General features: G+C 45.1%; 2 protein-coding genes across 6 annotated transcripts in view; one reads left to right on the plus strand and one right to left on the minus strand.

The window, feature by feature from the left end:
* SSH3 (slingshot protein phosphatase 3) overlaps window positions 1-24,515 on the minus strand; it is a 67,484-nt gene that overhangs the window by 31,231 nt on the left and 11,738 nt on the right. For 2 of the 4 annotated variants that reach the window (XR_010322383.1, XR_010322384.1), the window contains exon 15: window positions 24,016-24,181. The gene's annotated coding sequence lies outside the window, so the exon portion shown is untranslated. Of the gene's footprint in view, window positions 1-2,282; window positions 24,182-24,515 lie in introns of those variants that run through there. The other 2 variants (XR_010322385.1, XR_002788049.2) reach the window with 2 other exon arrangements.
* POLD4 (DNA polymerase delta 4, accessory subunit) lies at window positions 14-1,755 on the plus strand. 2 transcript variants are annotated; one of them, XM_003419550.3, is made up of 4 exons: window positions 75-287; window positions 469-564; window positions 756-867; window positions 1,224-1,755. In XM_003419550.3, exons 1-4 carry the CDS (start codon window positions 191-193, stop codon window positions 1,246-1,248), a joined length of 330 nt encoding a protein of 109 aa, XP_003419598.1. In that variant the 5' UTR covers window positions 75-190; the 3' UTR covers window positions 1,249-1,755. The 2 variants fall into 2 exon arrangements, with proteins under 2 accessions (XP_023415312.1, XP_003419598.1); XM_023559544.2 differs by having other exon boundaries at window positions 14-287; window positions 756-1,755.

Consider the following 24,515-nt stretch of genomic DNA (forward strand, 5'->3'; position numbering starts at 1 on the left):
TTGCGTGCCTGTGGGGGTGGTGAGGGGCGTGATCCCTGGAACCTGCCGGACTTCCTCCCTCCGCTCGTCTGGGTCACCGTGTCTGCCCGTCGCTGGCCGCTTCTCCCTCTCCGCAGCTGTCTCTCTCGCCCTGGCCTGTCTCGCCCCTTCCCCGCAGTCGCCTCCTTCTCCGCCTGCCTGGGTGGCCGCCATGGGCCGGAAGCGGCTCATCACTGACTCCTACCCCGTAGTGAAGAGGCGGGAGGGGCCCGCCGGGCACAGCAAGGGGGAGCTAGCACCCGAGCCAGGTCTCTGAGGTGTGGGGCGGCGGAGGAGGGGGAACGGGAGGGAGGGAGGGTGTAGAGTGTGGGCCACTCCCCGCTCCCGGTCTGGCTGCAGGATGGCGGGGGCAACGGGCTGGAGAGGCCTGGGGCAGCAGATGGCCGGGAGGCAGGGGCGGCCTGGCCTGAGTACGGTTTCGCCTTGCAGGCGAGGAGCCCCAGTCCCCCAGCGGGGATGTGGACGAAGAGGAGCTGGAGCTGCTGAGGCAGTTTGATCTGGCCTGGCAGTACGGGCCCTGCACAGGTGAGCACCCACTCAGGCCCCTCGAGGGGCCCTCCTGAGCCAGCCCTGAAGCCACCCGAGCCATGCCTGCCTCTCTGGGGCACTGCTTCCTGGGACTAGGGTGTGAGGCTCTGGACACACCCCAACACACATTCTCTAGCCCTGACTCTCCCCTGCCCCGTGAAGTCCCTGTGTCTTCTTCCCATTGGCAGGGATCACACGGCTGCAGCGCTGGCATCGGGCAGAACAGTTGGGCTTGGACCCTCCCCCAAAGGTGCATCAGGTGCTACAGACCCACCCCGGAGACCCCCGCTTCCAATGCAGGTCAGAGACAGGTGGTGGGGGACACCCAAGGGAGCCAGGACCTTCTCCAGGCCCACTGCCCTGTTGGCCTGGGTGGGGCTGCCTGGCCTCAGGAGAAGGGGATGCAGGCCAAGGGACAGGACCCTCCAGTTGTTGCTGAGCATACAAGAAGGCCCTGAGGTCGTGGCTCAGGAGGGCAAAAGGTTGAGCTGATGTTGGGGGAAAGGGTACACCCAGGGCCCAAGGACTGTTTAGGACTGAGGGGCTGGTCAAGGGCAATAGCCAACGGTCAAGGACTGGAACTGGTCAGGTCAGATCACCAAGGGACTTAACTGACTCTCTCTTCAATTCCCCTCCCTCCCACGCACCTTGCCCAGCCTCTGGCATCTCTATCCCCTTTGAGGCACCGCCTGCTCAGGACCGCCCGCCCAGGACCTCCTGCCCTTGGCAATCCTGCAGCCATGGAGAACTTTGGGACAGATGGAAGAGGCAGTTGCTGCCCTCGGCTCAGCGCTGCTGTGGAGGAACTTGTGGCAGGAAAAGCCTCACGGGGAAGGCAACATGCTGAACCTGGAGGTCTCCACGGCCCAGCCCCTCCATGTAACCATCAGGCTCCAGGAGCCCCCCTCAGAGACTATGCAGAAGAAGCTGCACCTCTCCTAGATGGAGGCTGGTCTGTCTGGACAAGGACCTGGCCATGACCCTCCTGAGCCTGCCACATGTCACCCTAAACACTAGGGCTCCTGGGGACAGTGTGGCAAATTAGGCACAGCCTTGGCGGAAGCAGACTTGGGCGGCTGAGGCAAAGATGCACTTCCTGATAAGGTTGGCATCTAAGGGCAGAGACTGGCTGAGTTCACAGGGCAAGGAGTTCACTAATGCTTATCAATAAAGAACCTGGAATCCTGACCTCCAGTCCCTTAATGTGACCTTGCTTTGGCTGGCAGTTCCCAGCAAGTGGGTAGGTGGGAGCAGGCCCATACCAGGCCTTCTCTTTTTCTCCAAGTCTCCTGGGTGCCTATACCTCTATGCTGCCGAAGCCCCAGGGCTTAGAGGGAAGGAAGAGTGCTTTAGGAGACATGGTCCAAGCCAGAGCTGAGCAGCCTCTGGCACCCCCTAGTGGTGCATAGGGAAAGTACTCTTCTTTAGTCATTTCATTGACCAGCCAGGGGAAACCTGACTTGTGAACTACCTAGCCCTGCCCAGTGTTGCCCACTCCAGAGGTAGGTAGCTCCTTTGACAGAGAAAGATCCATGGACCCATGGCTCACACGTCCAGACAGATCTACACATTCCCAGCATGCACCTCTGCTTCCCACGTTGGGGCCTACCTGGATCCAAAGCAGGGGTGGGGGAGGGTCTCAACCTGCAGGACCTGCTCAGAGGTGGCCACCATCTGAGGGGGCTATGGTAAGAAACTGGCTAGAGCCAGAAACAATGATTAGGGGGCCCTAGGACAGGGTCTGACAAGGAGAATGAATCAATATCCCTTATATAGTGCTTCCTTCGTTTGACACATCTGCCCTCCATCCTGGGGCAGAGAGAGATGAGATTATTAACTCCTTGGAAACAGGCCTACAGAGAAGCTATGTGGCCTCTGTAGCCTCCATTTCACTGAGTGTTGACTATGTCTCTGGTACTTAAAACGTATTACCTCTAATCCTCCTAAAAAACCTTCACAGTAGATTTTACAGAGAGGGGAACTGGAGATCAGAAAGGTTAAGTAAAGTCCAATATCACATAGCAGCGAAGTGGCAGGGCAGAGACTAGGGTCTTCACTCAGGCTCTTCCAGGCTACATACCATGTCCTCGGCCCATCTACTGAATACCTCCTATGTGCCAGGCACCAAAGGTCCTCTGTGTTATTATTAGTGATGAGGAAGTGAACAAAAACAAACATGTAAATATCAGGCCAGTGGCAGTTAGTGGTAGGAAAAATAAGGGCTAGGGACAGAGGGTGCCAGGGTGCCATTTCAGAGTGGTTGAGATGGCCTCTCTGGTAAGGTGGCATTTGAGCAGACCTGGAGGAAGTAAGGGAGTGAGGCTACACCTACCTGAGCCCTCCAGGCAGAAGGAAGAGCAAATACAAAAAGCCCAGGGCAGGAGTGCTTTCGTCCTGCTCATGGAACAAAGCAGAGGCCAGTGTGGCTAGGCAGAGTGAGCAAGGAGAGCGCAGTGGGAAACGTGGCCAGAGGTAACAGGGCTGGTCACAGCAAGAAATTTGGATTTTATTCTGAGGGAAAGGAGAAGACGTTGGAGGGTTTTAAGCCAAAGAATAACATAATCAAACTCTGAAAACATGACTCTGCCTGTGGGTGGAGAATAGATTGCAGGGGTGGAGGAAGAAGGAGGCAGTGAACCCACTCAGGAAGCACTGGGTTTGCCACGTGGGAGGTGATAGTGGTCTGAACCGTGGCAGGTGGAGGTGGTAAGAAGTGGCCTCATTTCCTGTTCTGAAGGTGGAATTGACTGACAGGATTCGCCAATCTGTTCAGCTCTGAGGTTTAAAAAAGAGAGGAGACAAGGACACTCCCGGGGTTTTGGCTTGAGCAATTGGAAGGAGAGATAGTACCCAATACTAAGATGAGAAAGTGGTGGGAAGGGCAGGAGCTGGACCGATGAGTCTGGAATGCTGGGGAAGGTCTGGATTTGAGACATAAATGTGGGCATTTTTTAGACAGCATTTAAAGCCACGACAGTGGAGGAGATCACCTGTGCTCTAATGTAGATGGAAATGAGAAGCAGTGGGAGGACAGCCCTGGGCCCTCGACTCTCAGAGGTGAGGGAGAAGGAGGAGCAGGGTTGTCCAGCACAGGAAACGGAGGACTAGCCGGTGGTAGGACTGGAGGAAATCCAGGACAGTGCGGGTCAGGGGGGTCTGGGCAGAAGGTGCTTTAAGGAGGCAGGACTCATCAATGGTCTCAGGTGCTGCTGAGAGGCTCAGCGATATGTAGCCTGAGGACGGCACGCTGGACTTGGCAATGGGGAGCCCATTGGAGACATTTCAGCGGAGTGACAGGGATCAAAGCCTGAGTGGAGAGGGCTCAAGAGGGAAGAGCAGTACAAGTGGGCGCAGTGCATATGCTAATTCTCTCAGGGACTTTTTTCACTGTAAAGGGAGCAGAGAAATAGAGTGGTAACTAGAAGGAAGGTGGGATCAAGGGAGGGCTTGTTGTTCAAGTAGAGCGATATTACAGCATAATTACACGCTGAAGGGAGGAAGACGGACTGTGCGGGATAGTGTGGAGGCAACTGCATGAGTGGGGCCTTGGGAAGGTAAGAAGGGCCAGGGACTAGCCCACAGGGAAGAGGGTGTCCCCCACACCCCCTGGAACAGGAAGGAAGGCAGAGCATGTGGGTGCAGATGCCAGGTCTAGGAGGTACCTGGAGGTGGGACATCCTGAGGTACATGTTTACTGAGTGCCTGGGGCTGCTGGGGAGAGATCTCATGTCTACTAAGTGCTTGCCAATGCCATCTGCTGGGCTGAATGTGGCACATACGATATCTAGTTGAATCCTTAAAACCATCTCATTAGGGAAGTATTATCCACAGTTTAGAGATAAGGACCAAGGCTGAGAGGTAAAGTGACTTGCTCAATGAGTAAACACCAGGGCCTGAATTCAACCCCAAGTCTATCTTCCACTGTATTATAGCCCCGCCCATTCTGTGCTCCAGGTGCTTATAATTTTATTGAAGCGATAAGCCCTACTTACGTGGGAAATTAAAAGACAAGGTAATACAATTGCTACCTGCAAGAGGAGCTCCTGGGTGGTGCAAGTGGTCAACATGCTTGGCTGCTGAATGAACGGTTGGCAGTTTGAGTTCACCCAGAGGCGCCTCTGAAGAACCATCTGGCGATCTAATTAAAAAAGCCAGCCACCGAAAACCCTATGGAGCACAGGTCTACGCTGACATGCAAGGGGTTGCCATGTACTGAAGTCAACTCGACAGCAACTGGACTTGGAACCTACAAGAGGCAACTGACGAGTGGGGTAGACACAGAGCCCTCTGAGTCCTTGGGAAGGAGAGGGTGCCATGGGCTAAAGGGACCCTCCCAGCAGATGCAGGGGGCTGAGTCCAGGACTGGCACCATCCCTGGCCACCCTCACACATGCTTGGTCCTGGTGCTGACGATGACTGGGCTTCTCAGGCCTTTCCCTGCAGACCCCACTGGGGTGGGGGTGGCCCAAGATGCCACCACTCTGAAAATTTTTAGTAGTTTTTGCATTTTATTCTAAAAATCTTTCGTCCGTTCTGTACTCTACTCCATGAGCTGTCTGGAGTAGTTGTTTTAACATAAAAATAGGGAAAATTACTTAGTAACAAATAAAATTAGCCTTCCATGTATGGCCTGCGGCTGGCTTCTCTCAGAAGAAAATGGGAGGTAACTGTCCCGTGAAGGATGACTAAGAGTCAGCATTCTAGACCAAGGGAATGGGCTCAGCAAAGGCAAGGAGGAGGGGAACAACGAATGCACCCAGGGGGCAAGTGCGCAGAGAGGTGGGGGGACAGGTGAGCAGAGAGCTGGGGGACAGGTGTGTGGAGAGATGGAGGGACAGTGTGCAGAGAGGTGGGCAGTGGGCAGAGCACTCCCTCTCTGAAAATCACTGTACATCATAAAAAGCTAACATCTGAGTGCTTACTATGTATCCAGCACTGTTCTAAGTGCCTTTTGACCTCATGGCTACTTTACCCCACCCCAGTGCCGTCGAGTCAGCTACCCTAGAAATGATTATTGTCCCCATTTTTAAGAAGAGGACACTCAAGCACATAGAGGTTAAATACGTGCCCAGAGTCACACAGCATCTTTCTCCCCATGGCATCATCATTCTCTCACCCACCCAAACTCAAAACCTGAGTCATATATGACGTCTTCTCCCCATTCATCCTTTCCAAGCACAAGTCTTGTCAGCTTCCTTCGTAACATCTCTTGCTGCTCTATCCTTTCCATTCTATCTGCTAAGCCAGGGTCTCGGGGATAGGATTTGGTCCCAGAGAGTCTGGCTCCAGAGCCTACACTCTTAATCACATGAAACAATGTCAGTGAGGCACGCAGGCATCAAAGGGTCTTGGGCCTAAGCCAGGGAATATGGACTTTATCTGTGGTGATGCAGAGCTCCTGAAGGTTTTTGAACAGGAGAGACAGGATTAAAATAATGATTCTGGAAAATCAGTCTGGCCAGGTATGAAAGAAAGACTAGAAGGAAAGCTATTTCACATTCACGGCATGGGTGTTGAGACCCTGGCTTAGCAAACAGAATGGAAACAACAGAGCTGTAAGAGACATTATAAAGGAAGTTCGCAAGACTTACGCTTGGGAAGGACGAATGGGGAGGAGGCGCCATATATGACTCAAGGTTTGAACTTGGGTGGGTGAGAGAATGATGCCATGGGGAGAAAAATGGAAATTGGGAGGGGAAAGACAGTTCAGTTTTCTATATGTTTAGTGTGAGGTGATGGCAGGACACCCAAGTGGAAACACCTAGTAGGCAATGAGACATAGAGCTCAAGTCCAGCAGAGAGGTCAAGGGGAGTGTGGTACCCGGGGCTGAGGGAATCACTGGCATAGAACTGACTCTTGAATCTACGATCATGGATGAGTTCTTGGAGAGTAAGAGACAGGCAGAGGGTGCACAGAGAGGACCAATGATGGCACTTTGGAAAATTCTCTCTAGAAGAAGGTGAAAGGTAGACGCAAAAGGACAAATACTGTATGATCCCACTTATGTGAAATATCTAGAACTGGCAAGTACATAGAGACCAAAGTCTACTGTTGGTTACCAAAGGTGGGTGGAATGGAAAAGGGGGACTTGTTGCTTGGGGACGCTGAGCTTCTGTTCAAAATTTGGAAACAGATAGTGGTTTCCAAACACAATCAATGTCACTGGACTGTACGTGTGAAGAATGTTGAAAAGGCAAATGTTTTGTTACATATACATTTACCACAGTAAAAAAAAGAAGAAGAAAATGAAAAGGTTAATAATACGTACACTAAAAAACTTACGATAAATGGACTTTTCATATTGAGAGAAAAAAGATTAAAAAAAGAAGGTGGAAGAAGGTCCAGCAAGAGAGCTCAGGGCTGTCAGAGGGCAGGAGACTTAAGGTTGAGCAGTGCCAAATGGACGGCGGGGGGAGGCCTCCGCGTGGTGATGTGGTGCTGCCGAGATTGCAAGGAGAAACGAGGAGGAAAGTCAAGGGCCTCACAGGCAGAGGATGGCTCACCCTGATTCTGTCCCTGGGTTTTCTACTTCCCCCTCTTCCAGCTGTTCAGTTCTCCCTGGGCTCCCCGGCTGTCATAGTAACTACCAGTGCCACACCCATCAGTGAGGGCCACACTGATTCATGCTTTATTGACTCAGGTGTGGCAACATTTATCCAGCCTCAGACAAACTCACTAGTAGCTTGAAGGTTTACGAAGCTAATTTACCAAGAAACTAAAGTAAACGTGGGAAAAGAATAAGTTTCTGAATTGGTCTAGAAGCCGAACAAAGCTACAACAGTGCCAGCTTGAGGCAGACGTGGGGTAACACCACCTCAAGGACGTATAGGATCCTCAAAATGATTCCTGGTTTTCTTTGCAGGCAGGTCTCTGGTTCATCCACCTGAGTCCTAAACTAGAAAACAACTTGTGCTAGTCATTGCAGGTGCCAACGACTTGAAGCCCAGTCTCTAACCCCGACTGGTCGGTCGGCTGTAGTGGGAGAGAGAGAGGGAAGACGTGGAAATAAATTCCCAACACCATGAGACGGGCGTGAGCTTGACACAATGACACCACGGGGACTCAGCGGCTTCCAGAAGATGATTCTTTAACTGAGTGTTTAAAGTAGGGCTTTTCACACATGGGGTCAGTGTGAGTGGGAACTGACTTGATGGGAACCAGGTTTTATTTTTAGGGGTCTTCCTATAGGGTCGACTCGACGGCACGGGGTTCCCAAGGTAGACAAGTGACTGCGGATTAGGTGTTGGGGAGGCGTGGGTCATGGATCCTTCTTGAGCCCTACTCTGGCCCTTTGTCTCTTGACGGAAAAGGCATTTCCTAGAAACTCTCGTTTGGGGTGCGAGCCTTCTCGTACTGACCATCTCACCTCGAGGTTCCCATGGTTCCTAGTCCTGGAAGTCCTCCCCGTGATTGCACGATGTGGAGTCTCTCTGCAGCACCTTCCCTAAGGGGAGTTAAGGGTTCCTCTTCTGTTCCCCATGATAGCTTGTTTACAGTTTATTATATCGGGTCACATTGCTACAACAAGAAGCTTCACTGTCTCCTTGACAAGTATTTTCATCTTGTCAATGTCTACCTAGCACAGAGCAGGCTACACAGTAAGCATGCAAAGCTGACAACCTTCCCACTTCATTTGCACCTCTGTTTTGGGTCTTTGGTCCTGTCCAGCCTATGGACATCACTTATGTACCTGGTGTGAAGGCCAGTCCTAAACTCCAGTGAACTTTGGGCTCTCTCTGTCACTTCTCTTAGGGGTGTGGCCTGGGTGGTAGAGCTGTCTTTTCCTAGAGCCTCTCGGCAAGGCATCAAAGCTGTCCACTTCAGATGCAGGTCCTTTTCATTTCCTGTTCTGAAGCCTGTGTCTCTGTTGGACTAGCCCCCTGAGCGCCCAGCTGAGGCCTTCTCCAAAGCAGAACAGATCATCATATCAAGAGTTCAGCAATCATCTGGCCCACTTTTCTACATGTTCTCAGGATGGCTGGTCAGAATCCTACTATAAAAATCCTATATTGCTGGAGTGTAAACTGGTACAACTCCAACTGACCAAATACGTATAGGTCTACTGCTAAACTCTGTTGTGTTCCACTGGTGATTGTCCATCCTTATCACAATGTCATACTGCCTGGGTTAGTGTAGCTTCGTGATACATCTTTAAATCAGGTAGCATTAGTCCTCCAACTTTTTGTCTTTTTAAAAATTGTTTTTGCTCTTCTAGATTCTTTTTATTTCCTATAAATTTTAGAATCTGCTTGTTAACTTCAACAACAACAAAAATCCTCCTTGCATTTTCATTGAAATTACATAGAATCTATAGATCAATTTGGGGATAACTCCCATCTTAACAACATTGATTCTTCCAAACCATGAACATGGTATACTTCTACATGTATTTAGCCTTCTTTGGCTTCTTTAATTTCCTCAGCAACGTTTTGTAGTTTTAAGGGTAGAGATCTTACCTGTCTTTGGTTAAATTTATTCCTAAGAATTTAATTTTTGTACTACTGTAAATGGATTTTTAAAAATTCATCCTCCCATTATTCGCTCCTAGAATATAGAAACAATTAGTTTTTATTATGTTGACCTTGTATCTTATGACATTTATTCTAATAGTTTTCTTAATAGATTCTCTGGGGTTTTCTGTGTAAACAATCATGTCATCTGTAAATTATTTTACTTCTTCCTTTCCAATCTGTATTCCTTTTATATCTTTTTCTTACCTCAACAACCCAGTACAATGTTGAACAGAAGTGCTGACAGTGGCTATCCTTTCATTCAACATATCATGATTTAATATGATGTTAGCTGTTTTTCATAGATGCCCTTTAGCAAATTAAGGAAGCTCCTTCTATTCCTGGTTTGCTGAGTTTTTGTTATGACTGGATGTGGCTTATCATTAAATGGTTTTCCTTCATCTATGAGATAATAAAATGAATTGTCTCCTTTATTCTGTTAATGTAATATATCAATTCATTCACTGATTTCTGAAAAATGAACAAACTTTGCATTCCTGGGGGAAACAACACTTGGTCATAAACTTTTATTCTATTATTGTATTTTATTTGCTAATATTTTGTTGAAGATTTTACACCTATGTTCATAAGAGATGCTGGTCTATAAGTTTTTCTTGAAATGTCTATATTTTAGGTTTTGATAATCAGGGTTTGCTAGCGTCATACATTGAGTTGGGAAGTGTTTCCTCCCCCTCTATTTTCCAAAGGAGTTTGTGTAAGTTTAGTATTTTATTCCTTAAATATATAAGTAACTAGTGACATTATCTGGGCCTGGAATTTTCTTTGTGGGAGGAGTTTTTTAAAATAGAAATCCAATTTATTTAATAGTTTAAGAGATATTTAGATTTTTATATCTTTTTGTGTCAGTACTGGCAAACTGTTTTTCAAAAATTTGTCTATTCATCTAAGTTGTCAAATTTATTGGCACAAAGTTGTTAATGATATTCTTTTATTAACTTTTTGGAAACCCTGGTGGAGTAGTGGTGAAGTGCTACGGCTGCTAACCAAAAGGTCGGCAGTTCGAATCCGCCAGGCGCTCCTTGGAAACTCTATGAGGCAGTTCTACTCTGTCCTACAGGGTTGCTATTAGTCAGATTCGACTCGAAGGCAACGGGTTTGGTTTTTTTGGTCATTAACTCTTTTTTAATCTTGCTTTGTTTTTTTGATTCCTCTGTGTGGGTTGACTTCTGATTGCTCTGCCCAGTGTTCTAGTCTTGGGTTGATACCTGATATTATTGATTTTCTAACCAAAGAGCTTCCTTTAGTATTCCTTGTAGTTTTTGTTTGGTTTTTACGAATTCCCTAAACTTCTGTTTATCTGAAAATGTCCTAATTTCACCTTCATATTTAAGAGACAGTTTTGCTGGATATATGATTCTTGGCTGGCAATTTTTTTCGTTCAATTTTTTAAATATGTCATCCCATTGCCTTCTTGCCTGCATGGTTTCTGCTGAGTAGTCTGAGCTTATTCTTATTGGCTCTCCTTTGTAGATGACTTTTCGTTTATCCCTAGCTGCTCTTAAAATTCTCTATCTTTGGTTTAGGCAAGTTTGACTATAATATGTCTTGGTTACTTTAACATCTACCTTATGTGGAGTTCGATGAGCATCTTGAATAGATATCTTCTCATCTTTCATGATATCAGGGAAGTTTTCTGCCAACAAATCTTTAACAATTCTCTCTGTATTTTCTGTTACCCCTCCCTGTTCTGGTACTTCAATCACTCATAGGTTATTTCTTTTGAGAGTCCCACATGATTCTTAAGGTTTCTTCATTTTTTTGTTTTGTTTTGTTTTGTTAATTCTTTTATCTGACTTTTCTTCAAATATATTAGTGCCAGGTGATTTATCTTCAAGTTCAGAAATTCTGGCTTCTACTTGCTCAATTCTGCTCCTCTGACCTTCTATTGAGTTGTCTACTTCTGTAATTTTATTGTTAATCTGAGTTTCTGATTGCTGTCTATGGATTTTTCCAGCTTATTAAACTTTTCTTTATGTTCCTGAATAATCTTTCTAATTTCTTCAATTGCTTTATCTGTGTGTTCCTTGGCTTGTTCTGAATATTGCCTCATTTCCTTCCTGATGTCTTGAAGGGTTCTGTGTATTAATCTTTTGTATGCTGCCTCTGGTAATTCCAGGAATGAACTTTCATCTAGAAGATCCCTGGATTCTTTGTTTTGAGAGCTTGTTGAGGCAATCACGGTCTGTTTCTTTATGTGACTTGATATTGACTGCTATCTCCGAGCCATCTATAAGTCACTGTATTAGTTTACGCTTGCTTACTGTGTCATAGCTTCTTGCTTTGTTTTGTTTTGATATGCCCAAATGGGTTGCTTGAGTGAGCTAGCTTGATTATTTTCACCTTTGGAACTCTGACATCCTGTCCCCAGCTGGCTAGAGCTGTTATCAGTTTTAACAGTCTAGGAGTCCATTCACTTTTCTTGTATGAATTCAGCTCAGGTGTCCAGGTAGCTGATCATCAAGTATGTGGTACAGGCTCTGTCCTACAGTCTTAGAGGGGCAGGGGTGATTGGCGTATATAGCAGTATCTGATTGCAGCAGGGGGTCAGGCTCTGAACAAGGCAGGGGGCTGAGAACCAACCCGCGAGTGTCTCTGAGGAAAGTGCGTCCCTGTTCCCTAGAGCGTGCAGGTGGGTGGGATCTGCAGATGGACCATGAACACCCAGTGTTTTTGGTTGTAAGGACTGGGAGGTACCAGTTATCCTTGGACCCCTGTCAGGGGTGGCTGGGTGACCTGAGTGAAGCTATCAGCCCTTGGGCCCCTGATGTGGGTAGGTGAGGACCTTGTTTAATAGGCAAAGCAATGTCAGACACCCACCTCTTCACTGCACAGCTGAGATGGAGTCTGCCAACAAGGGCCTATTCTCCTGAAATAGGCCCACATAGGTCCATGCAGAGGGAAAAGGTGCTCAAAATCCACAGACCGTTTATACCTGGACAGGAGCTGCTTCTGTCCTGAGCTCCCCCAGTTAGTGGAGCTGGCAAATTACCTTTTCCCTCAATTGCAAATTTTTTCCTTCCCAAGGCTGGGAGGATGGCTCTAGGTGCTTAACAGTGCCTATCTCAGGCCCAGGGAATTCAGCTGCTGAAGCCGGCTCGGGGGTGGGGGTGGGGGGGCAGTAAAATACACGCAAGTCCTTAGCTTTTATCAAGAGCGCCATTCTTCTCAGGTTCCGGAGGTGTGAGCAGGCTGTGTGGCTTGCTGCTTCTCCCTGAGGAAACTGCGGCAGAACGCTAGTACCAGCCCGCGGCCACCGCTCCGGAAATGGTGCCTGAGGGCTCCCCGTGATTCAGGTCCAGTAACTCCTCTCCGCTTCTGAACAGTCTCTTCCTTCCCCTGCCCCTCAGTTCATTTTCTAAGCTTGCCTTTGATGCTCAGGGCTCCCAGCTTGTCACAAATACATTTGTTTCACTTGTTTTTTTGGGTCTTTGTTGTAAAGAGGGCTCGAAGGAAGCGTCTGTCTATTCCGCCATCTTGCCTCCACCTCCTGGTCATTAACTTTTTAGTGGCTAACTATCTACAGTGGTATCTACTCTCTCATTCCTGATATTTGGTAAATTGTATTTTCTTCTTCTGAATCAGTTTGGCTAGTGTTTTATAAATTTTATTAATTTTTTCCAAGAATCAACTTCTGGCTTTGCTGATTTTTCCTATTTTTTGGTCTGTTTTTTGTTTCATTAATTTCTGCTCTTCCTTATTTCCGTCCTTTGGGTTTAACTTGTTCTTTTTCTAGCTTATTTTTATTCTTTCATTGAGATACTATGCACATAACATAAAATTCATCATTCTACAGTACACAATTCAGTGATTTTTTTTTTTTAGTATATTGACCATGTTGTGCCATCATCACCACTATTTAATTCCAGAATATTTCCATCATCCTAGAAAGAAACCCTGCACCTATCAGCAGTCAGTTCCAATTCCCTTCCCCTCGCTCTCTGGCAACTACGAATCCACTTTCTGTCTCTTTGGGTTTGCCTCTTCTGAACATTTCATATAAGTGGAATCAAACAATATGTGGCCTTTTGTGCTTAGCTTCTTTTACTAAGCATAACATTTTCGAGGTTCATCCATGTTTAATATGTAACTACTTCATTCTTTTTTATGGCTGAATAATATTCCATTGAATGGATAAACCATATTTTGTTTATCCATTCATCAGCTGGTGGACGTTTGAGTTGTTGCCACTTTAGGGCTACTATGAATAATGATGCTGTGAACATTTATGTAAAAGTTTTTGTAAAAATATGTTTTGTATTCTCTTGGGTATGTACCTAGGAGCAGAACTGTTGTATCCTATGGTAATTCTACATTCAACTTTTTGAGGAATTGCCAAACTTCTTCTAGTTTCTTAAGGCAGAAACATAGAATATTGATTTTTAGCTTTTCTCTTTTTTCTGATATACACATTTAAAGCTACACACTTTCCTTTAAGTACTTCTTTGACTGCACCACACAAATTTTTAAAAAAATTTTATTGTGCTTTAAGTGAAAGTTTACAAATCAAGTCAGTCTCTCATACAAAAATTTATATACAACTTGGTATATACTCCTAGTTGCTCTCCCCCTAATGAGACAGCACACTCCTTCCCTCCACTCTCCATTTTTGTGTCCATTCGGCCCGCTTCTGACCCCCTCTGCCCTCTCATCTCCCCTCCAGATAGGAGCTGCCCACATAGTGTCAGGCGTCTACTTGATTCAAGAAGCTCACTCTTTACTAGTATCATTTTCTATCTCATAGTTCAGCCCAATCTCTGTTTGAAGAGTTGGCTTTGGGAATGGTTCCTGTCTTGGGCTAACAGAAGGTCTGGGGACCATGACCCCTGGGGTCCTTCTAGTCTAAGTCAGACCATTAAGTCTGGTCTTTTTACGAGAATTTGAAGTCTGCATCCCAGTACCACACAAATTTTGATGGACCGTGTTTTCGTTATCACTCAGTTAAAAATACAGTGAAAACTATGAAAGCTGAACTTAACGGGACTGCCTTGTTTTTCCAGGTCTTTCAAGTTTTCCGCCTTTGACAGCGTGCAGTCTTAGCACTTTTCTATCGCTATTAGTGGAAAATATTTGCATTTTCCTTCTGTCAGGTTTGCGGCTTATACAGACTTGACTCTATTTTCTAACTCCATTTGTGCTTTCTTCTTTAACTCAGTTATATAGAAACATATCGTTTAATTTGCAAATATTTGGTGATTTTCTAGGTATGTCATTATTATTTACTCCTAATTTAATTCCACTGTAATGAGGCAGTCTCAATAAATCTTTTGAAATCTATTGAGATTTATTTTATGGTTCAGGGTATAATCTATCTTGGTGAATGTTCCAAGTACGCTTGAAAAAGAGTGTGCATTCTACAGTTAGTATGTGAAGTTTCTTTAACGTCAAATATATCAAAGTGGTTGATGATACAGTTAAAAATTTTTATACTCCTACTGCTCTTTTGTCTTAATGTTTTATCATTTATCAATACAGAGGTTTCCAAATTTCTAAATGTGATCGTGCATTTGTCTGTCTCTCCTTTTAACTGTCATTTTTTACATTATTTTTTGTAGCATATAGATTTAGGATGGCATCTTCCTGCTTGATTGACCCTTTTCTGATTATGAAATGTCTCTACCTCTCTGAATACCCCTTGTCTTGAAGTTTACTTTGTCCGATATTAATATAGCCATACCAGGTTTTTTGTGCTTTTCATTTGCATAATGTATCTTTTTTTTAATCCTTTTACTTTCTATCTATCTGTGTCTGTATATTGGAAGTATATCTCTTTTAGATATTATACAGCTGGATCTTGATTTTTTATCTTGACAATCTCTGCCTTTCAATTGCAGTGTTAAATTCATTTATATTTAATGGAATTACTGATATGGTTGGGCTTAAGGCTTATCAGATTTATACCATATGGCTTTTGGGCCTGTTCCTCTTTTCCTGACTTTGAGTAATTTAATGTTTTTTAATATTATATATTATTTTCTCAATTTGCTCTTCTTTTCCCCTTGATTATGGGCCAGTTGGCGCACAGTTTGCATTCAACTACTAACCGAAAGGTTGGCAGTTCAGACCCACTCAGCAATGCCACAGAAGAAAGGCCTAGTGATCTGCTTCTGTAAAGATTACCACCAAGAAAACCCTATACAGTTCAGTTCTACTCTATAACATGTGAGGTCACCATGAGTTGGAATGACTCAACAGCAACGGGTTTGGTTTTTGGGTCTTTCCTGCTCCCTTGAATGTCTAGCAATTTTTTACTGTTTGATGGACATGTTGTTGTTGTTAGGGGCTGTGGAGTCAGTTCCGACTTATAGTAACCCTATGCATAACAGAATAAAACACTGCCCAGTCCTGTGCCATTCTCACAACTGTTGCTATGCTTGAGCCTGTCATTGCAGCCACTGTGTATTTAGGGTCTTCCTCTTTCTCACTGACCCTCTATTTTACCAAGCATGATGTCCTTCTCCAGGGATTGATCCCTTCTGATAATGTGTTCAAAGTATGTGAGACATAGTCTTATCATTCTTGTTTCTAAGGAGCATTCTGACTGCACTTTTTCCAAGACAGACTTGTATGTTCTTTTGGGAGTCCATCGTTTATTCAATATTCTTCACGAACACCACAATTCAAAGGCATCAATTCTTCTTTGGTCTTCCCTATTCATTGTCCAGCTTTCACATGGATATGAGGTGATTGAAAATACCATGGCTTGGTCAGGTGCACCTTAGTCCTCAAGGTGACATCTTTGCTTTTCAACACTTCGCAGACGTCTTTTGCAGTTGATCTGCCCAATGCAACGCGTCTTTTGATTTCTTGACTGCTGCTTCCATGGGTGTTGATTGTGAATCCATGTAAAATGAAATCCTTGACAACCTCAATCTTTTGTCCATTCATCATGATGTTGCTTATTAGTCCAGCTGTGAGGATTTTTGTTTTCTTTATGTTGAAGTGTAATCTATACTGTAGGCTGTGGTCTTTGATCTTCATCAGTAAGTACTTCAAGTCCTCTTCACTTTCAGCAAGCAAGGCTGTGTCATCTGCATAACACAAGTTGTTAATGAGTCTTCCTCCAATCCTGATGCCCCGTTCTTCTTCATACAGTCCAGCTCCTGGGATTATTTGCTCAGCATACAGATTGAACAGGTGTGGTTAAAGGATACAACCTTGACGCACACCTTTCCTGACTTTAAACCATGAGTTATCCCCTTGTTCTGTTTGAAAAGCTGCCTCTTGATCCACATACAGGTTCCTCATGAGCACAATTAAGTGTTCTGGAATTCCCATTCTCTGCAATGTTATCCATAATTTGTTATGATCCACACAGTTGAATGCCTTTGCATAGTCAATAAAACACAGGTAAACATCTTTCTGGTATTCTCTGTTTTCAGCCAGGATCCATCTTACATCAGCAATGATATCCCTGGTTCCATGTCCTCTTCTAAATTTCGCTTGAATGTCTGGCAGTTCCCTACTGACATACTGCTGCAGCCGCTTTTGAATGATCTTCAGCAAAATTTTGTTTCCATGTGATATTAATGATATAAAAATGATATTCTTTGCTAATTTCCGCATTTGGTTGGATCACTTTTCTTGGGAACAGGCATAAATATGGATCTCTTCCAGCCAATTTGCCAGGTAGCCGTCTTCCAAATTTCTTGGTATACATGAGTGAGCACTTCCAGCACTGCATCCATTTGCTGAAACATCTGAATTGGTATTCCGTCAATTCCCAGAGCCTTGTTTTTTGCCAGCGCCTTCAGTGCAGCTTGGTCTTCTTCCTTCAGTATTATCGGTTCCTGATTATATGTTACCTCTTGAAATGGTTGAATGTTGACCAATTTTTTTTTGGTATAGTGACTCTGTGTATTCCTTCCATCTTCTTTTGATGCTGCCTGCGTTGTTTAATATTTTCCCCATAGAATCCTTCAGTACTACAACTTGAGGCTTGAATTTTTTCTTCAGTTCTTTCAGCTTTAGAAATGCTGAGCATGTTCTTCCCTTTTGGTTTTCTATATCCAGGTCTTTGCATATGTCATCATAATATTTTATTTTGTCTTCTCAAGTCACCCTTTGAAATCTTCTGTTCAGCTCTTTTACTTCATCATTTTTTCCTTTTGTTTTCGCTGCTCGACGTCAAAGAGGAAGTTTCAGAGTCTCTTCTGACATCCATTTTGGTCTTTTGTTTCTCTCTTGTCTTTTTAATGATCTCTTGCTTTCTTCATATATGATGTCCTTGATGTCATTCCACAACTCGTCTGGTCTTTGGTCATTAGTGTTTAACGCATCAAATCTATTCTTGAGATGGTACTCAAAGTACTCAAGGTTGTACTTTGGCTCTCCTGGACTTGTTCTAATTTTCTTCATTTTCAACTTGAACTTGTATATGAGCAATTGATGGTCTGTTCTGCGTTTGGCCCCTGGCCTTGTTCTTACTGATGATATGGAGCTTTTCCATTGTCTCTTTCCACAGATACAGTCAATTTGATTCCTGTATATTCCATCTGACAAGGTCCATGAGTGTAGTCGCCATTTATGTTGGTGAAAAAAGGTATTTGCAATGAAGTCGTTGGTCTCACAAAATTCAATCATGCGATCTCTGGCATCATTTCTATCACCGAGGCCGTATTTTCCAACTACTGATCCTTCTTCTTTGTTTCCAATTTTTGCATTCCAATCTCCAGTAATTATCAATGCATACTGATTGCATGTTCGATCAATTTCAGCCTGTAGTTTGATCAAATGCAGAAGTTGGTAAAAATCATCAATTTCTTCATCTTTGGCCTTAGTGGTGGTTGGTATGTAAGTTTGAATAACAGTCATATTAACTGGTCTTCCTTGTAGGCGTATGGATATTATCCTATCACTGACAGCACTGTACTTCAGGATTGATCTTGAAATGTTCTTTTTGACGATGAATTCAACGCCATTCCTCTTCCAAGTTTTTGTTCCTGGCAGAGTAGACCATATGATTGTCCAATTCAAAATGACTAATACCAGTCCACTTCAGTTCACTAATGCCTAGGATATCGATCTTCATGCGTTCTATTTCATTTTTGATGATTTCCAATTTTCCCAGATTCATACTTCATACATTCCATGTTATGATTATTAATGGATGTTTGCTGCTGTTTCTTCTCATTTCGAATCGTACCACGTCAGCAATTGAAGGTTCTGAAAGCTTGACTCCATTCATATCATTAAGAAAGGCTATACTTTGAGGAGGCTCTTCCCCAGTCGTATTTTGAGTGCCTTCCAATCTGAGGGGCCCATCTGTCAGCACTGTATCAGAAAATGTTCTGCTGCTGTTTGTAAGGTTTTCACTGGCAAATTCTTTTCAGAAGTAGACCGCCAGGTCCTTCTTCATGGTCTGTATTAGTCTGGAAGCTCAGCTGAAATCTGTCTGCCATGAGTGACCCTACTGGTATTTGAATACTAGTGGCATAGCTTCCAGCATCACAGCAATACACAATCCCCCACAGTACGACAAATTGACAGGCACATGGGGTTTGATGGAATTGTCTGGATGATAACGTCTTCCTTTAAAGAACATTGAGTTTTGCTCTAGCAGGCAATTCATTTCTGGCAATTCTCCTTAATCTTTCTGAGACTTGGTTTTAGACTTTATTAGGCCAGGTAAAAAAAAAAAAAAAAAAATTTTTTTTTTTTTTTTAGAGTGCTCTGAGTTGGAATCAGCTCAATGGCAATGGGTAGAGTAGCCCTTACTCTAAGGAAGAGGTCGTCAAAGAGCTGACTTTGTAAAGAGCTAGATTGTAAATGTTTTCAGCTTTGCAGGCCATATGGTCTCTGTCACAACTCAGCTCGGCTACTGTAGTATGATATCGGACATAGACAATATGTAAACAAACAGGAACAGCACTGTTTGGCCTATGATGGGTAAGATTTGGCCTGCAGGGCATGATCATTACTCCTAAGGCATGGCCTTTCTGATATCTCAGCACTATGTCTGGATCTTAACGAAGTATTTTCACTCTGGTTAGGCCAGAATTCAAAGTCTCACTGTCTAACTTTTAGTATGTCTGTTCTACTCCCTAGCCCATAGCAGCAATTCTCTGCTAGGTCTTGCAAAGTCTCACCTTGCACATCTATAGCCCAGAGCTCAGCTTAGGACCAGAGAACCCACATACAGACTTCTAGGCATACCCACTGTGTACAGCTGCCTCCTCTCCAGTTTCCTGCCCTACAATTTCCAGCTGTTTCAGCAGCCCTCAATTCTGATCTCTGCTTTATCAGCTCAGCAGAACTGCTGTGCTCTGCTTGGGCTCCACTTCTGTGCTGTGGACAGCAAACTGTCCCCAGGTAGGAGGTCAGGGGCCAGAGTTAATGTGGGGTTCACCTGAAGTGTTCTCCTTCTCTAAGGAAGCACAGTCCTGCCTATTGTTCAAAGCCTAATAATAGCTGCCTTATCTTTTTTATCCAGTTTCATAGTTGTTTACAATGAGACAATTCCAACACAGTTAGAAGCAGAAGTCCTGGAAATCAATGAGTAAAGACAAACAAATAAAATAATCCATTTTTTTCCACTGAAAAGGCCTGGAAGCAATAAAACCCTAGTAGCAATGAGCACAGCTAGAACCCTGATTTTAGTTTCTAAATATCTTTCTCCACTTGAAGAAACTAGGGCTCACTGGACAAGTGGCCGGTTCCAGGTGCATTTGGAAAACTATGTTGTGCTAGAAAGCAACGAAATGCTCAAAGACTAATAGGAACATGACAAAAAGACTTGGGACCAGCTTGAAGGCGCTCCTGCTGGCCAAATATGAGAAAATTCAAGGATGAGAAAGAATAATGACAGTAATGGCTTATAACACATTGGATTAAAAAAAGAACACATGAATCTAAAAGGGGGAGAGGAAAACTCTTTACTGAAGAATAATAGCTTATTATACTAAATGTACAAATACATGTAGAAAGAATGACATAATTAAAAAAAAAACACAATGAAGTAATTTAGGCAAAGATCATCAATTGATGCTGAAATCAATGTTGTTGGGGAATAGGATATTCACATGATCTCAACTCACTACCCAGCAGATTACTTAAGGGTTCTTTGACAATGGAGAGATCTAGCAGATACCATCTTAACCAAGTAATCAAACTTAGTTATCACCAATAATCGGATAAAACATTATATGACTATGGAAGTAATGCAACAGCAAGAAATGTCATTTATGTAGTATTCATGCAAAAAGGTTTAATCTGAATCTAATTGTGAAGAAACACTGAAACAAACTGAGAGATATTCTGCAAGACAACTAGCTTAGACTCAGTGTCATGAAAAATGCCGATGTCATGAAAAACAGAAAACGCAGGAGGACTATTCTAGATTAAAGAAAAAGAGACATGACAACCGAATGCAATCTGTGATTGCTGACTGGATCCTGGGTCAATTTTTTTTTTTTTAAAGCTATAATGGAAAATTTGGGGTAAGTTAATTACGGTCGTAGTCTCAATAATACCACTGCATCGTTGTGAAACCTTCTGCATATAATAAGGATATTGTGATGATGTAGCAGAATGTCCTACATTCAGGAGATATGTGCTGAAATGTTTAGGGGTGAAGCATTATAACATGTGCATCTGATTTTCAATTGGTTCAAAAAAAATACAAGACAAAGAAATATGGCAAGAGATTCACAACTGGTGGAGCTAGAGGTAGAGTACATGGGTGTTCATTATACTATCCTTTCAACTTTCCAATAGGTCTGCAATTTTTCAAAACAAAAAGTTGGGGAGAAAAAGAGCTTACAGCCTAACAGACCCCATAAGGGCATTACAGTACGGCTTCAGTACGAATGACTACGTGGAAAATCTTCAGAGTACTTCCACCAATCTAGTTTAATCATTAAGAGACTACTGATAAATGCAGTAACGCTGAGTTTTCTACATTGTCTTATATGAGGTAGAAACCAACTGCATGGTATAAATGTTTGCCTATAAAAGGAAAATACGTATTAATATTAAAGTTTCAAAAAAAAAGACTAGTCCTTTATTAAATTTTAATATTAATGTGTATTTTCCCCAGAGGAAAACGGTATGTATTTTCCCTAGAGGAAGCAACTAGGAACAATTTAGTGGATGACACGGTACTTAATCAGGGTGCTGAAGAATGGCTAGGGTTTTACTATGTACAACTGGGGCCGCCTAAACTCCCTTGGCAACACTCCCATCGTCCCTTCCTGATTTTTCTCCACGCCACTTATCGCCATCTATTTCCTCTCAGTAAGGTCCGTGAGGGTTTTTGTTTGTTTAGTTCTATATCCCTGGCACATAGCAAAGTGCCTGGTAAACAAAAGATACTTAATAAATATTTTTAAGTGAATGAATGCAAAGGGACCCTCCCAGGTAGAGAGAACAGCATGAGCGAAGGTAAAGAAATGGAAAAACAAGGGGTGCTTTGGGGGAACAGTTAGTAGCCTAATTAATTAGAGTGAAAGGTATATATTAGGATGTTCTGGGAGATAAAGCCAGAAAGGTAGGCTGATGCCAGATGGGGAAAGGCCATGAGCACAAGAACAGAGTTTGTCCTGTACTTGGCAGGCAATGGGGAGCACCACCAATGGCACGTACCACGGGAGTCCCATGTGTGAAGTGATGTAATCCTTCTGGCAGATTAATCTAGTCATGCTGTCCTGGACAGTGAGGGTAACCAGGCAGGAGGCTATTACAATAGTCCAGGCATGGAGACCAGGAACTTGGCTAGGTGCAGGAAGTGGGAGAGAAAGGCAGTTTTGTGAGAGATCATCAGAATTTGACCGTTGATTAAATGTGGAAAGTGAGCGTTATCACCCCAAGGCTTTCACCTGGGTGTAGGAGGATAGAGGTACCATTAAAGGAAATGGGAAAGTCAGCAGGAGGGGCTCAGGACTCAGAAAGATGAACTGTGAGAAAAAAGAATGAGTTTCATTTCATCATAGCCTTCCTGTCAAATGGCTCCTTCAGTCCCTTAGGCTGTCAAACGGGGGTCCAACCACAAGCAGCTCTCCTTTCAAGGACAGCTCCTCCTACAGCCTCACCTGACCTGCGTCCATTCCAGGGACCAGCAGGCCGGACAGCTATCACAGGTGCCTGATATCTACAGCTCTTCTCTGGAGCATCCCTTCAACCCATTTCCTTCCCACGTAGCCTCCATGTAGTTCCTAGCCTCCTTGTCCTGACCTCCCTCTCTTATCTGAGTCCTTCTTCCTTCATAAAAGAAGAAGAATTAGAGATATCTGCCCAGGAGTACCAGTCTTGCTGGCTGCAGGTCAGATGGGCACTCCTAAGAAGCTCATGTGTGGTGGGACAGGCGGAGATATGCCCCTATGGTCAGCAGCTGTTGCTGGCCCTCCTTAGAGGGAGAGCAGGAGGAGGAGAGGGAAGACATGAAAGAACAGGGCTGAGGTGGAGGGTGGGGCTGCGGCAGGACGCTGGGGTGGGGCAGGCATGGGGCAGACAGATGCCTACTGCTCCTCGATCTCAGCCTGCAACTGTGGGCACATCTTGCTGCGATCAGATAGCGGAGGCCATGCTCTGTGCCAGTCCCACCCACCACACAGGATACACCACGCTACCCAAGGTTGGGGCGGTCTCAGCTTACCAACAGGGCATCCTACTGACCCCAAACCACTTACTCTATCCTCATGGCACTTAGCCTCCCCCTCCCCAGTGCCCATTTCTGTATAGAAAATAAAACCTTTAGGCTGGCAGAGTATGGGAATTCTAAGGGGGCAGAGTTCAGCCTAGCAGAGGGACATTTGGGACACTGAGATAACTGGATTGTGGAGAGGGCTGGCGGAAGCATCTGGCTGAGCTTCAGTGAGGGTGGAGGGTAGAGAAGGTCCCCTGAGGACCTTCAGAGGAGGAGAGCCAGTCCACCAAGCGCTGAGCTGTGCGGCAGTGCTGTGCTGCCTGGGAAGACCAGGGCACACCTGCCCAGCTCCGAGCCTTCTCAGGCCCATGTAAAGACAAATCATGTAGGATATGTACCATCAGCTCCCTCTCCCCACCCCAGCCTCCAGGAGCATCCTCCTTCATCTGGGCCTATCCTCCACCCCGACAATGATCTCTGGCTTGAGTTAGGCCAGCACTTGGGGCCTAGTTTTAGCCTGGGCTTGCTCCTTGTTGCCTCTCCCTGCCACACCTACCTCCCCACCCTCACCGTTGAGTCTCACTGAGCTGCTGCCAGGGGTGCCAGTGGGGTGGGGTGTGGCATTACTACCTAGGGCAGGGAATACCACTGGGCAAAGTTTCGCCAACTTCCCTCCCTACCAGTGCATCAGCTTTCCTCTGCTTGGTCCTCTCACCTAGAGACAGAATCCCCTAAGTATCCCAGCTCTCCAGGTGCCTGCCTGGAGCCGCCAGACTGGCAGGGTCAAGGGGAGGAGCACTAGTACTCTGAAGGGAACCTGCTGCCATGAGAACAAGTCAGTCTCAGCAGTCAGTCTAGTGGGGGCATGAGAGCAAGAGACTGTCAAATACGTCTGATGACAGAGAGAAGGTGGGCTGGGATGGAAAACAGGCAGGAAATTCTGGCTGAAATGGGAAAAAGGGAGAGTCTGGGCCTAGCTTCAAGTTAGCAGAGGATGAGGCTTCACTAGTTGGCAGATGGTACTCCTTCCATGATAACTGAGGCAGTGGAAAGGTCACTGGTCTCAATGCCACCATTCAGCTCTTTGGCCTATAGCCTAATAACTCGGACCCCACATCGAGAAAAGTAAAGTTGTGATAAAAGAGCTTCCAGCTGTTGCAAAGATAAAATGAGATCTCCTGCAAGTGAAAGTGTTCTGTCAATTGTAAATGATGGCAATCCCCCCAATGTAGGCAGTGAACGGCTGTAATCTCCTCTCAAGTGTCAGCTCTGGAGTTCTTAGGCCCTCGCACAGCACTTAGCTAAAAAGGAATCTGGGACACCCAGATGGCACTTACCTGTAGCCAGTGAAGTGGGAGCGAACTGGAGAGGCAAGATGGAGAGGAAGAGGTTCGGGGGTGGGAGTGTGCGCTGCCAGAAGGTTGGGTACAACAGCTCACTTTGGGTCATGTCTCCAGGAAAAGGGACTTTTATGGCCCCCAGAAGTCCTGCAGGGCTCCACGCCTAGGGATGCAAAAGGCAGTCAGTTGTGTCCCATCCTTCCCCTGGCTGTACTCACTTAACTTCTCCTCACTTCCTTGTTCTCAGGGTGGCTGCACCCTCTATGAACAACAGGGGGTCCCAGGGGAAGCCTAGGCCTTTGGTGAGTCCCACAGGGCTTGGGAAGCTCTGCCCTGTTCTCAAGCCATTCTCCTTCCAATCTTCCCTGCTTGTGCCCTCCTCAAGAGTACCCTCATCCCAGGCCTTCATCCCAGAAACGACGGCTGAGACTTGGAGCAGCAACTATGTGCAGGCTCTGTGCTAAAAACTTGCCATGCATCCTCTCATTTAATCCTCA

The sequence above is a fragment of the Loxodonta africana genome, chromosome 7, assembly GCF_030014295.1.
Source record: "Loxodonta africana isolate mLoxAfr1 chromosome 7, mLoxAfr1.hap2, whole genome shotgun sequence".
NCBI classification, from domain to species: Eukaryota; Metazoa; Chordata; class Mammalia; order Proboscidea; family Elephantidae; genus Loxodonta; species Loxodonta africana.